This window comes from Hyperolius riggenbachi, chromosome 6, assembly GCF_040937935.1.
Source record: "Hyperolius riggenbachi isolate aHypRig1 chromosome 6, aHypRig1.pri, whole genome shotgun sequence".
In the NCBI taxonomy this organism is placed as follows: Eukaryota; Metazoa; Chordata; class Amphibia; order Anura; family Hyperoliidae; genus Hyperolius; species Hyperolius riggenbachi.
The window spans coordinates 161,700,850-161,716,470 of NC_090651.1; the positions used below are offsets into that span (position 1 = coordinate 161,700,850).

Consider the following 15,621-nt stretch of genomic DNA (forward strand, 5'->3'; position numbering starts at 1 on the left):
TCGCCGTACTCAGGAGAAGTAGTATAATGTGTTTTGTGGTGTATTTTTACACATACCCATGCTGAGTGGGAGAAATATCTCTGTAAATGGACAATTGTGTGTAAAAAAAATTAACAAATTGTCATTTACAGAGATATTTCTCCCACCCAGCATGGGTATGTGTAAAAATACACCCCAAAACACATTACACTACTTCTCCTGAGTACGGCAATACCACATGTGTGGCACTTTTTTGCAGCCTAACTGCGCTAAGGGGTCCAAAGTCCAATGAGCACCTTTAGGCTTTACAGGGGTGCTTACAATTTAGCACCCCCCAAAATGTCAGGACAGTAAACACACCCCACAAATGACCCCATTTTGGAAAGTAGACCCTTCAAGGTATTCAGAGAGGGGTATGGTGAGTCTGTGGCAGATTTCATTTTTTTTTGGTGCAAGTTAGAAGAAATGGAAACTTTTTTTTTTTTTTTTTTCCTCACAAAGTGTCATTTTCCGCTTACTTGTGACAAAAAATAATATCTTCTATGAACTCACTATGCCTCTCAGTGAATACTTTGGGATGTCTTCTTTCCAAAATGGGGTCATTTGGGGGGTATTTATACTATCCTGGAATTCTAGCCCCTCATGAAACATGACAGGGGGTCAGAAAAGTCATAGATGCTTGAAAATGGGAAAATTCACTTTTTGCACCATAGTTTGTAAACGCTATAACTTTTACCCAAACCAATAAATATACGCTGAATGGGTTTTTTTTTATCAAAAACATGTTTGTCCACATTTTTCGCGCTGCATGTATACAGAAATTTTACTTTATTTGAAAACTGTCAGCACAGAAAGTTAAAAAAATCATTTTTTTGCCAAAATTCATGTCTTTTTTGCTGAATATAATAAAAAGTAAAAATCGCAGGAGCAATCAAATAGCACCAAAAGAAAGCTTTATTAGTGACAAGAAAAGGAGCCAAAATTCATTTAGGTGGTAGGTTGTATGAGCGAGCAATAAACCGTGAAAGCTGCAGTGGTCTGAATGGAAAAAAAGTGGCCGGTCCTTAAGGGGTAGAAAGCCCTAGGTCCTCAAGTGGTTAAACCATGTTGATAATGGGGACATCTCCTTTATTTGTGAAGTCACCTGCAGAAAATATGATTGGAAGTGACAATCACCCTGATGGGGAAAAAGAGGCTTGCATTGATATCAGCTGCTTCTAGGGAATGAATTTCTGTTAAGTGATAATTCACAGCAAGAGTGGTGAAAGAATGTTTGAAAAACACATCCTTGCTCTTCATTCTGCCCTGATGAATGCTACTTGATGGTTTGTAAAGGTCATTATGGTCACCCTTTTATAACCGTTTACTTACCAATAACAGACACATTAGGGATAACTTAAGTTTTATCAAACACCTAGTACAATGTGCTATATGGGTCCCTGCCTGCTTCCTCAAGTAAATAGTGCCACTGCTCGCACAGGAAGTATTCTGCAGCAGCTTTTGCCTGAGGGTGTGAGCAGAGATCCATGAAACATACTGAACTTGGTGCATTCATTAAAGTTTAGTTATACCTAATTATTTCTTATTGGAAGAGTAGAGGCCCATTACCTTTCCCCCTGCCTTACACTTGGAGTATATTTGTCCTTCCCTCTTTTACCTTTTATAAGTAAGATACTAGCTTTCTTCTTAGTCCACTAAGACACATAAGCCACTGGATCATTTCTGTCACATGGTCGGGATCCTTGAATCCCATAGTGAGTAGAGTGTAATTGGTGTTACAAAAACACTGAAATATGCTTAAAAACATCATACTCCCCCCCCCCCCCCCCCCAAAAAAAAATAAAAATAAATAAATAAATAAAATAAAAAAAATATATCTAAACCATTCAGAATATTATATTGTATTTTTATATGATTTTTTTTTAACTATAAATGATACAACTCACCAATTACATTTTGTAAACCTGTCTGTATCTGATTTTTAGTTGATCGTCCACCCCTGGAAACATCACGATATGTCTATGTGCCACCCAAGCTTCCGGACAAGATGGGATTTGATGAGGTTAGTTGCCTATTGACACTATTTTGAGATACATCTTCTTTGCTAAGGAAATCTTATCAATATAAACTAAATTGTATTATTTCACCTTTAGAGCTTTAGTGAAAGGTAACTAACAACAGGGAATTTGCTTGTCATATAATTGCTTTAAATGTATTTTGCAAATAACCCATGCTGGCTGGTATGGGGTGAAATGATCATCACGGCCAATTGATGTCTGATGGAAAATTCCTCTATACAAATGCTACATCTGGCAGTGAATGAGATGATATGTCTACTTCTGAAGTGCCTAACATTGTCCAGATGTTCACATGGGCCAGTCATATCTTTCATGCTTAGCCATGTGGTTGGAACTGCTGATGTCTGCACAGCTTTGCACGCTAATATTAGCAATTCAAGTTCAGTGAGACAGACAGTAATCTAAGGCAGGTAAAACTGGACATGATGTGATCGGGATACTAAGGGAGCATTTGCAATACGTCCAGGCAGCATTCATTTTACAATGTTTACTAAGCAATGCATGGTAAATATTTATGACCATTTCAGATGTTTTCTCCCCTAAACACAGCTGCAATCCTAGACTGAGATAGAAAAAACATGGAAATGTTAAATCTCCATTGATTTTGCAAAATACAGCTTGATTATTGTGAAAACATGCTTTATTTATGTAACAGATTTCTTTCAATAATAACAGAAAAAAATTACAGAAAAAAGATTCTCTAAACAAGTCCAGATATGTCCAAGGCAAAGAGTTGCCTTTGCTCCAGTATTATTCCTCTGATAAAAAGTCTACTGCTTACAGAAACTGAAACACCTGCTTCCATATAAAGTATATATACTGTATATAACTTAATAATTGAAAATCTTGTCATTGCAAAGGGAAGTGCTAAAATAAAGATATAGTGGAGCCAGTTATCGCTAAAAATACAGTAAACATGATGCTGGTGAAAGGGGTGCATACCCATACATGTAAAAAGGGTGCTGGAGAAATTTGTGCCCTTGGAAATAGTAGAATATCAGTCAAATTATTATTATTCTACTATTGGGCAGTGGTTATTCCATACTAATGCAAAAGCTAACCCTATTCTCACACTAGTTCTCCCTCTACTGACGCCTAACCTTAACCAACCCCCCACAGATGCCTAAATCTAACTGACTCCCACCGATGCCTCACCCTAACTAACCTTTCACCAAATTCCTAACTCTAATCAACCTCCCACCAATGCCTAACCCTAACCACCCCCGCCTAACCTAACCTACACGCATGTCTAACGCCAACCAACTGCACCGCCATTGCCTAACCATAACCAAACCCACACACCAGTGCTTAATCCTAGCCATCACCCTCACCTATGCCTAACCTGAACAGTCCCCCTGCCACAAATATGCCAGTATCTGTGCCGTCTTTGCCACAATAACACCATAATAACCATAAACTAACAAGCGCTGCAGAATTTTGGGTGCCCCCATGTTAATTGCAACTATGAGGGGAAATTTTAACACCGAATTTCCTGTCACCGAAAGAACATATTTCAGGGAGAGCCACTAAACCTATTTCCTATTTCAATCTTAGCCAGGGCCGGGCCGAGGCATAGGCTGGAGAGGCTCCAGCCTCAGGGCGCAGTGTAGGAGGGGGCGCACAATTCATTCAGCTGTCATTCCTAATTGTGTATGAAGCAGAAAGAAATAAGAAAAGGGGATACATAGCAGTGACTGCAAGCCAGATAACTATATATTAAGGTGTTGGGGAGGTTGTGGGCCCTGTGTCCCTCTTAGTCTAATAGCAATCAGTGTGTGACGACTGAGGTGGGAGGGATGGAGGGGCGCACTTTGGTGTCTCAGCCTTGGGTGCTGGGGGACCTTGTCCCTGCTCTGATCTTAGCAATACCTGGGAGGTCTTCAAGGAAATATGTGATTGTGTTTTGGGAACCATAGCTGGATACCGACCAAAGAACAGGAATGACAGAAGCCTTGTCTTCTGTGTCAGATGTCCACTATAAATGCCCACCAATGGATTGGCTATGTGGATAGCACTCTTGGCTTGCATCTCTGGAGTCAGAAGGTTGATGATCACTCACTGACAAAAACACTTTCTGCATGGAATTTAGTCTACGCATTCTCTCAGTATTTGCATGTGTTTGCTAATGATTCCATGATTTTCTCCCAAAAGAGGAATAACCCTAGAAAGTGCACACATTAGAGTAGGTGAACCTTTAAGGTACAGTAAACAATGTGGATTATTCAATTCACTCTGTAAAGAGCTGCATAATATGTCAGAGCTGTATGTATAAATAAGTATTAAGATACTTACTGTAGAGAAAAGTCGACTCCTTTTACAGAAAAAACAGGCCTTGCCCTTATTTTGCCACTACCAACATTTTACTTGCTAGACATTATTGAATGTCTAACAGTAACATTGAATCTGGAAGAGTCATGGTGACTTTAGCCACCAAAGATTTGTGGGAATTCCCTATAAAAATACAGTGGTTTGCAAAAGTATTCGTCCCCTTGAAGTTTTCCACATTTTGTCATATTACTGCCACAAACATGAATCAATTTTATTGGAATTCCACGTGAAAGACCAACACAAAGTGGTGTACATGTGAGAAGTGGAACAAAAATCATACATGATTCCAAACATTTAAAAAAAAAAATAACTGCAAAGTGGGGTGTGCATAATTATTCAGCCCCCTGAGTCAATACTTTGTAAAAACACCTTTTGCTGCAATTACAGCTGCCAGTATTTTAGGGTATGTCTCTACCAGCTTTGTACATCTAGAGACTGAAATTCTTGCTCATTCTTCTTTGAAAAACCGCTCCAGCTCAGTCAGATTAGATGGACAGCGTTTGTGAACAGCAGTTTTCAGATCTTGCCACATATTCTCGATTGGATTTAGATCTGGACTTTGACTGGGCCATTCTAACACATAGATATGTTTTGTTTTATACCATTGCATTGTTGCCCTGGCTTTAGGGTCGTTGTCCTGCTGCCCCAGTCTCAAGTTTTTTGCAGACTCCAAGAGGTTTTCTTCCAAGATTGCCCTGTATGTGGCTCCATCCATCTTCCCATCAACTCTGACCAGCTTCCCTGTCCCTGCTGAAGAGAAGCACCCCCAGAGCATGATGCTTCCACCACCATATTTGACAGTGGGGCTGGTGTGTTCAGAGTGATGTTCAGTGTTAGTTTTCCGCCACACATAGCGTTTGGCATTTTGGCAAAAAAGTTCCATTTCGGTCTCATCTGACCAGAGAACCTTCTTCTACATGTTTACTGTGTCCCCCACATGGCTTGTGGCAAACTGCAAATGGGACTTCTTCATAACTAACTAATAGTTGTCCTATGGACAGATTCCCCCACCTGAGCTGTAGATCTCTGCAGCTTATCCAGAGTCACCATGGGCCTCTTGACTGCATTTCTGATCAGCGCTCTCCTTGTTCGGCCTGTGAGTTGAGGTGGACGGCCTTGTCTTGGTAGGTTTACAGTTGTGCCATACTCCTTCCGTTTCTGAATGATCGCTTGAAAAGTGCTCCGTGGGATGTTCACGGCTTTGGAAATCTTTTTTGTAGCCTAAGCCTGCTTTAAATGTTTTCAATAACTTTATCCCTGACCTGTCTGGTGTGTTCTTTGGACTTCATAGTGTTGTTGGTGTTGTTGCTCCCAATATTTTCTTAGACAATCTCTGAGGCCGTCACAGAGCAGCTGTATTTGTACTGACATTAGATTACACACAGGTGCACTCTATTTAGTCATTAGCACTCATCAGGCAATGTCTATGGGCAACTGACTGCACTCAGACCAAAGGGGGCCGAATAATTAGGCACACCCCACTTTGCAGTTATTTATTGATAAAAAATGTTTGGAATCGTGTATGATTTTCGTTCCACTTCTCACGTGTACACCACTTTGTATTGGTCCTTCACATGGAATGCCAATAAAATTGATTCATGTTTGTGGCAGTAATATGACAAAATGTGGAAAACTTCAAGGGGGCCGAATACTTTTGCAAACCACTGTAAGTACCTGCTAACAGTATATGACTAGTGTTCATTTAAAGGGCTAGCTCACAGTGCTCACTGCTCAGTTGTGTTGCAGAATAATTCTGCATGTCAACTTACTGCCGATACAATTCCATGGGGCTGTTCACAGTACTGTGTTGTACATCATTGCATTATTCTAAATCGTTGCATGCAGGCTTTGTATTAAAGTCGATGTCCAGTCTCCATTGCAGTGCACACTCATTATATTGTGTGCTTTATGCAACTGACCACTGTGAACCCAGCCAGAAGATATTTTGTTTATAAGTATAAGTAGTTTGAATCAAGGCCCATGTCTTATTTGCATACCCATTCCTGCTCCAGGAGCCAAAACATTGTTATCTTCTATTTCACTGTTTTCTATCTCCAGCCTCCATCTCATACTTATAGATTCTTGAAATATTTCATGCTTGAAAATAATCTTGACAGATCTATTGAGATACTAAAATATCTTAGTAATAGTCATAATTCTTAATGCTTAATCCACTCCTCATACACACATTCAATGTGTTTCACCCTTAAAGAAGATCTGTGATGAATTTACAGCACATTAAAATAAACATATTACTGTTTCCTCCGTTATTCCCACTCTTAATGTCTCCTATTTTGCAGCTCCCCACTGCCAATAAATAACTTAATTAATAAAATATAACTTTTAAACCTTTGGACAAGATGGCTGCAATGTAAAATGCTTCTGGGTGAGAACACAGTCTCCCTATACTGCTGTGCACGAGAGCTGAGCTGAAGCCACATGAGGCAGATCTCACTGGAGCGAGGCAGATCTCCTTCCGCCTACTGTCTGGAGCATGCACAGAGGTCAGGGATGACTCATCAGATAAGGTGCAGCAGGGGGAGGGAGAGGCAGATAGCAGGGAGGAACTGCTCCTGTATTGTCTGCCTCTTCCTGCAGCACAATATTCATCTAACTAGACGAATAATTAGAAAGGAGCAAGAGAGAGACAGCACAGCTGTTTCTAAACAAGACAAGGGAAAAAAGATTTGTACTTATGAAAGGAACATACTGTATATTTTCATTTAAATTGCATTTAAAAAGGGCCACAGAGCCCCTTTAACTATTTTTGCTTGATTGTTATAGTGACACTGTGATGCACGAGCACTGTACAGACACACTTCTCAGCTATAACTGAGAAAAGCATGTACGTTTCAAAGGAGAGGGCAGGAGGGACAACTTGGAGGCAGATAAGCGTGCAGCCTCTGGCGGGGTAACAGAGAATACATTATACTCATTAATCACTCATTCATTGGTTGGAGAGATCTGCCATGTTGGATTCCTAAACAACAAAGTGGGAAACCTGTATACATTCTAGATTGTTGTTCAAGACCTTGCAGAACAGGCCATTAGTGCATCATCTTCATGCAACAGTGTTGTTGAACAGATACCTATAAAAAATTGAAAGAGTGAGAAAAATCTACCAGTAATTTACAGTACAGCATATGTATTAAAGTTTATATACTAAACATGTAGAGTTGGAGTTCACATACAAATAAAAGCTATTGAGACATTCTCAGAGGAGTCAAAGTCACCTCTTAGCCTCTGCTCCCTCCTTTAGGCTAGGAAATATAACCAAAGGTTCAGGACACCCCTCCTTAGTCAGCCTGATCTTCTCTAGCTGATGCATCATCATTAAAAAGAACCTGAAACTATCCCCTGCATTTGGAAACCCCTTATTCTTATTTTTCATAATCCTCTATTTCCATATATCCAAAGCACCAAACTTACAGATCTTGCAAGGTCACCCGGGCTGTGGCTGAGAGATATCGCCCCACACCCATTCTCACCTTGCAGCAGGCAATTTGTTGATTTACTGTTATGTAGGCAGCCTCTATTCATTTTGCAGTCTAGGGAGGACCTAAATGGGTATCTGGCTGCATGTAAATGTATCTGCACTAGCTTGGAAAATCAACAACACCTAGGCTCTGGAGTTTATGTGCTTCTGGGGAATAGGGCTCATGAACAGTTCCCGAAATACATGCAATTTGGGGAAAAGGCCTTTGGGAAGGAGATCACTCCAGGAGATTAGGAAAGTGCCTTTACTCACACACACTTTCTATAAACGAATGGCTCTCTGGACTGATGCTCATCCACACTGCATCATATCTTCCCTGATACCCCTGACACATGCTGGCAATGCCTTCAATCACAAGCTTTCCACTTACATTTTTAGTGAGACTGGCATCTTATATCTCCTTTCTGGAGACAAGGGACTATATAAGAATAGAGGATTGTGGGAATGAACATTGCGAGAATCAGTCTTAAACATATATTCTGACAAACAATATCAGGGAAAATGTTTAACAAACATCTTTACAATTTGGTCCATCCTTTCATGTGTCCTGGAGAAAGGTGACATCCATTTCTCTACATAAATTAACTGCTCTGCCTGACTTAAACAAACTGTGCAATAACAGACCAGATAAACAATCCAGAAAATTTATTGGAAAATAGAGTTATGATCTGACTGAAGTGTACAAAATACATTAGGACAAAATGTAAACAGAAAGACAAAATTAAAGACGGTAAATAGGACAGTCTCCTCAGTAAGGGCCTTGGTTGATGGCCCATGGAAAAATACACATATGCACCCCATTCAAACTTCAGATATGGACAGGGATCCATAGCTTCCCATGGTAATCCAAGTGCTGTAGTGTTCCCTTATAACCTTTTTTGTGGTTTTATCAATGTCGACACTTATAATCCTTCTCCAGAAATCGTGCATGTCCATAAACTAGATATCTTTTTCAGTCTCTCTCTCTCTCTCTCTCTCTCTCTCTCTCTCTCTCTCTCATTATATATATATATATATATATATATATATATATATATATATACACATACACACACACACACACACACACACACACACATATATGTAAAAATAAGAGAACATTGCAATTTGTTTTTAGATCAGCATGTCTATAAGTATGTCCTACACATCTCATTATGCTTTATGAAGTATTGATTAGGTGATCATCTGAATTCTAAAACCTCCTGTAATCTTATTGGCGAAAATAATGGAAAAAAAAACACTGTTGTAATTAACACTACTACCGTATTTTCCGGACTATAAGATGCACCTAGGTTTAGAGGGCAAGAACCAGAGAAAATAAAATATACTAAACCTGGTGCGTCTATGGTCCAGGAGCATCTTGTAGATGTTCCCCCCCCCAATTATTGGGGCTCACCGGTGTCCCTCTGTCCCTTTGTGTCTCCAGTCCTGCGCCCTAATGTGTCCCCTGTGCCCTCATGTGTACCTCTGAGATCAGTCTATCCTCATCTTCTACCCTGTGTCCTATGTCCCCCTGTGCCTCACCTATCCCCTCTGTCCCATCTGCCCCCTATGATCTTGTGTGTGTTCAGTGTGATCAGACCTGTGATCAGTGATCTCTATTTGAAGCTGTGCCCTGTGTCCCCCTGTACCTCCCCGACCCCCTCTGTCCCTTCAGCCACCTGTGTCCTCTTAATAAATTAATTTTCTTACCACTGCTAAAACAATGCCCCGGGTGTAGGGACTTCCATGCAGCCTCGCTCGCTGGATCCTCCAGGCATCGTGCAGCCCCTATACTACGCCAGCCACCTCTGTCTCATCAGTCCTCCGAGTAAGTTACGTAGTCCCGGGTGTAGAGACCCGAGAACTCCGTGCAGCCATTCAGCAGTTTGCTCGCCCGCTGAAGCCTCCAGATGCTGTGCAGCTAATCAATGGGAGCGCTGCTAGTCATTCACGGCAGCCTGGCAGTCCTCCTAGTAAGTTACGACATCCCGGGTGTAGAGACCCGAGACCTCCGTGCAGGCATTCAGCGGTTCGCTCGCTCGATGGAGCCTCCAGACGCTGCGCAGTCAATCAAGGGGAGCGCTGCAAGTGAACCTCTGCTCGTGATTGGCCCATTGACGGAGCCACTGTCCCGCCTCCGAGACCAGCGGCTCCAGTCAGAATGCCAGGCCTCCGTGTATGACTAGCAGCACTCACACTGATGAGCACAGCACCTAGAGGCTTCTGCGGGTGAGCAAACAGCTGAATGGCTGCACGGAGGTCTCGGGTCTCTACACCCGGGACGTCATAACTTATTAGGAGGACTGATGGGACAGAGGGGGCTGGCGAAGTATAGGGGCTGCACGATCGAGCTCCATCGAGCCAGGCGCTGAATGGCTGCATGGAGGTCCCAGGTCTGTACACCCGGGACATCATTCTAGTAGCGGTAAGCAGCAATTAACTTACTAGGAGGAATGATGGGACCGAGGGGCCGGTGAGGTACAGGGGGACACCGGGCATGGGGCAGATGTGACAGAGGGGACATGGGGGCCAGTGAGACACTGGAGGACATGAGGCACTGGCCAGATGGAAGACAGAGACAAACGCCAGCTAAAGAGGACAGAGGGGGCACTTATTGCGGGCACCTTCGGACTATAAGACGCACTGACTTTATCCCCCCACTTTTGGGGAAGAAAAGGTGGGTCTTATAGTCTGGAAAATACGGTAGATTGGCAAAACACTGCTAGAAGCACATCTATCGCCAAATAGATGTTAAGAAAAGATTCAGTGAGCAAAATAAAGGCGCAATCCTAGCTTTACTGGACATGGATACAGTTAGTGTCAGGTTGCTTCTGCTCTTAAAATAAGAAAAATAAAAGACAGCAGTACACAAGAACAAAGTCAAGCAACAGACACCAGGGACAATAAAACTACAATATGGCAGATGGTAAAAATCAATCAGTACTAAAAGAGAGGAATGACCACAAACTAATTTCAATGACCACTGTAGGCTGACATAAAGTGACCTTCAAACACAGTGGCAAACTGAGACTGAGGTTAAGCCCATGGCAAGAACAGTATAAATCAGTTTCCTACAGAAAAGGCTGAGGTCATATAAAGCCAGAAAAAAGTAAATGTGAAACAAAGAAGAGCCAGGTTGAGGTTTGCTAAGGGCCACAAGACTTGGACTGTAGATAACTGGAGTAAGGACATCTTCTCAGATGAGTCTAATTTTCAGATTTCCCTGACACTTGGCCGTTTTATGATTAGACAGAGACCTGGAGAAGCCTACAACTCACAGTGTCTCGCATGGATTGTAAAATATGGAAGAGGGTCAGTGATGATCTGGGGCAATGCTGAAGTGGGGCAGATGTACCTCTGTGAAGGCACGTGACAAAAGGGTTAAATATTTGGAGTTTGAGTTGGCATGTATGAATAGTCTCCTGATGAGGATTTTTGGTAAAAGTACTGAAGCTCTGGACATCGGTCACAAATCAAAACACTATAGGTCCTGAGCTCTAGCAGAACATGCAGCATAGAGCAGGTTCATGACACGGCTGTTCGTCTTGTTATGCATTCATATCATACTCCTTGCTATTGTCCTTGTTCCCAGCTGTAGAACTCTGGTGAGCAGAATGGTGCCCAGGTCTCCAGACCACCAACATCATGTACAGTGGGATGCGAAAGTTTGGGAAACGTTGTTAATCGTCATGATTTTCCTGTATAAATCGTTTGTTGTTATGATAAAAAATGGCAGTTAAATATATCATATAGGAGACACACACAGTGATATTTGAGAATTGAAATGAAGTTTATTGGATTTACAGAAAGTGTGCAATAAATGTTTAAACAAAATTAGGCAGGTGCATAAATCTGGGCACCACAAAAAAGAAATGAAATCTATATTTAGTAGATCCTCCTTTTGCAGAAATTACAGCCTCTAAACGCTTCCTGTAGGTTCCAATGAGAGTCTGGATTCTGGTTGAAGGTATTTTGGACCATTCCTCTTTACAAAACATCTCTTAGGTCATTCAGCTTTGATGGCTTCCGAGCATGGATAGCCCTCTTTAACTGACACTACAGATTTTTAATTATATTCAAATCTGGGGACTGAGGTGGCCATTCCAGAACGTTGTACTTGTTCCTTTGCATGAATGCCTTAGTGGATTTTGAGCAGTGTTTAGGGCGCAGCTTCAGCTTTGTCACTGATTCCTGGACATTCATCTCCAGAATCTGCTGATACTGAGTGGTATCCATGCGTCCCTCAACTCTGACAAGATTCCCAGTCCACGCACTGGCCACACAGCCCCACAGCATGATGGAACCACCACCAAATTTTACTGTAGGTAGCAAGTGTTCTTCTTGGAATGCTGTGTTGGTTTTCCTTCATGCATAACGCCCTTTGTTATGCACAAATAACTCAATTTTAGTTTTATCAGTCCACAGCACCTTATTCCAAAATGTCCAAATGTACTTTAGCATACCTCAAGCAGCTCTGTTTGTGCTGTGGGCGGAGAAAAGACTTCCTCTGCATCATTCTTGCATACAGCATTTTTCTTCTGTAAAGTGCACCGAATGGTTGAACGATGCACAGTGACTCCATTTGCAGCAAGATGATGTTGTAGGTCTTTGGTGCTGGTCTGTTGGTTGACTCTGACTGTTCTCACTATTCATCGCTTCTGTCTATCCAAGATTTTTCTTGGTCTGCCACTTCAAGCCTTAACTTAAACTGAGCCTGTGGTCTTCCATTTCCTCAATATGTTCCTAATTGTGGAAACAGACAGCTGAAATCTCTGAGACAGCTTTCTGTATCCTTCCCCTAAACCATGATGGTGAACAATCTTTGTCTTCAGGTCATTTGAGAGTTGTTTTGAGACCCCCATGTTGCTATTCTTTGGAGAAAATTAAAAGAGGAGGAAAACTTACAATTGACCCCCTTAAATACTCTTTTTCATAATTGGATTCACCTGTTTATGCAGGTCAGGGGTCACTGAGCTTATCAAGCCAATTTGAGTTCCAATAATTAGTTCTAAAGGTTTTGGAATCGATAAAATGACAACAGTGCCCAAATATATGCACCTGCCTAATTTTGGTTAAACAATTATTGCACACTCTCTGTAAATCCAATATACTTCATGTCAGTTCTCAAATATCACTGTGTGTGTCTCCTATATGATATAGATAATAGGATAATAGAGGCACCAACAGGATAAAAACACTAAAAGAACTTAAAAACCCATCTTGGTAATAGAGGGGGTAGTGGTGGACTTACCTCCTCCAAGCAGAACATACGACTGTGGATTTTCAGTCAAAATAATTTTATTGGATACTCCGAATAAAGTGCCACGCATTTCGCGGGGTACAAACTTGCTTCATCAGGCAATAACAGATAGGAGTAAACAGCATCTGCCAGTATCATCAATGCTGAGCGCCTCTGTCTCCTATATGATATATTTAACTGACATTTTTTATCGTAACAACCAACGATTAATACAGAAAAATCATGATAATTAACAAGGTTGCCCAAACTTTCGCATCCCACTGTAACTGAATAAGAGTAAAGCCTTCAGACTAATGGTGGTTGTCTTGTATCCTAAAGATAACAGTATTTTTATGCTTGAGTACAGTTTTCTCTTTGCATTCCAGATGTAAAGCTTCCAATAGCTGGAACTTATACTATTATAGCAGAGCTTTCACAGCCAGAGCAGAGTTCCTACCATCAGTCCCAGACAGCTTAGATGTTGCAAAAATGTCGGAAAGAGGCGCCCTGGTGTAGATAAAACTATTTAAAACAGATCAAAGTAAGAAAATGAGGTGGCTTACCTCAGTAATGAGATCTTTGTGTAAACAAAGAAATTTTATTAGCACAGGCAATTTCACGGGCCTGAGCCCGCTTCATCAGGCCAATAACAGTGCCAAGTAGAAAAAACAGTCTGGCATAGTCTGCCACAAAGATTACACAAAGATCTCGTTACTGAGGTAAGCCACCTCATTTTCTTAGCTTTACAGTTTTTAATAGTTTTATCTACACCAGGGCACCTCTTTCCCTTATTTGTGCTTGCATACCCCCCAACAGTGATTGTTGGAGGGGTCTAGACAGACCACAAGTGGTCTCGACCACAGTGGACACCTGTTAGCTTTCACCAAGGTGAGCGACCGCAACGTGGTCCATTTTGGCTACCCCGAGTGGAGTCGGGCTCATTGTCTCCACCTGCTTCCTATGGTCTGTATAAGCAGACAGAGGCTTCCTATGGTCAGTTGCCCCTCTGCAACCCGCCTTTGTGAGTAGAACATTGATTATACAGCTGTTTTTGTTCACAAAAAGTTTTGCGTTATTGGGCTTCCGTTTTTGTCTCCTGTACTTTTTTAGGGTGCCAAGACACCCCCACCTCTTCACATAGATGTTACAGAGTTTCATCCCTGGCTGAAGAAACCTTTCTAAACATATGTAAGCCCTAACAAAGCTATTGAAGCCTAGCCTGCAGCCAAGGAAGCCTTATCACATTTTTTGAGAATGCTATTTACTGGTCTTCCTTTCAGAAAACAGAAGATTACACCAGCTACGTGATTTTTCCATCAATTGTTCATAAAGCCTGCAGTTTTTGAGCGATGAGCAATGGTTTTCAGAATACAAGTATCCAAAACCAGCCTCGAACGGTTAAGCCCTGCGCTTGATATTTCAAGATAACAGAAATATTGGAGGCTTGAGGATAACGTGAGACTCAATTTTGACAAATCATACACAGTCAATAAAATAAATAAATAAATAAATAAAAGAAAAAACTATAAAAATGTTGGCTCTGCAGCTGCTTCAAAACTGCGAGTCAAACATATGGATCAGTCCAGTAAAATGTTGTAAACACTTTTCCAATCTATTGAATAATATAAGAGTCCCATGTCATGTGACTTGAGCTTCGCAGCAGTAAAAAATGGCGAGTATATCCTTTCAATCAGCATTAATTCACAAACTTGACCAGCGCTGCATATATTTTCATGTGTCAAACCCACCACCAACACCTCATGGAGGGCGACTCACCGACTAAGTTGGACCACTATCTACAATTTAGTAGTAGGATGTGGGTGTCGCAAACACCCTCTGGTGAAAAAGATACAGGAGACAAAAGCGGGAGCCCAATAGTGTAGTATGTCAAAAACAAATTGGGATAGTAGAAAGTAAGACACTACTCACAAAGGTGGGTTGCAGGGGGGCAACCGACCACAGGAAGCAGGTGGAGACAACAAACCCGACTCCACTCAGGGTGGTCACTGGGGACCTGGATGCGGTCGCTCTCCTAGGTAAAAGAAAGGGGACAAAAGTCCACCGTGGTAGAAACCATGTGTGTTCTGTCTCCACCCCTCAAACAGGTGAGGTAAGGGGGTATGTTAGCACAGTAAGGGTATAAGAGGTGCCCTGGTGTAGTATAAAAGCATCTAAAAACAGTTTAAAACGAAAAATAAATTTGAGGTAGCTTACCTCAATGACGAAAAAATCTTCGCCATTGAGGTAAGCTACCTCAAATTTATTTTTCATTTTAAACTGTTTATAGATGCTTTTATACTACACCAGGGCGCCTCTTATACCCTTATTGCACTATCTACAATGGTCTAATGCACATGTGGGGCATTCACAGGCTCCCCTCGCCCATACGATATGCTCCAATCTGCTGCAGCCACCACTAGTAAACAAGGTCTCAGGCAATTCCTCTTCATAAAAGTTTTCCTCAAATAAAAGCCATAAGCCTAATAGCACAATACTGCTTAAAACTCAAGCTTTTATTC

At 41.6% G+C, this 15,621-nt stretch overlaps 1 protein-coding gene across 4 annotated transcripts in view; it reads left to right on the plus strand.

The window, feature by feature from the left end:
• The window catches only part of COLGALT2 (collagen beta(1-O)galactosyltransferase 2), a 256,782-nt gene that overhangs the window by 127,918 nt on the left and 113,243 nt on the right, over positions 1-15,621 (plus strand). For all 4 annotated transcript variants that reach the window (XM_068240130.1, XM_068240129.1, XM_068240128.1 and 1 more), the window contains one exon: positions 1,965-2,041. In XM_068240130.1, the coding sequence (XP_068096231.1) occupies positions 1,965-2,041 (77 nt within the window). The remainder of the gene's footprint in view (positions 1-1,964; positions 2,042-15,621) is intronic.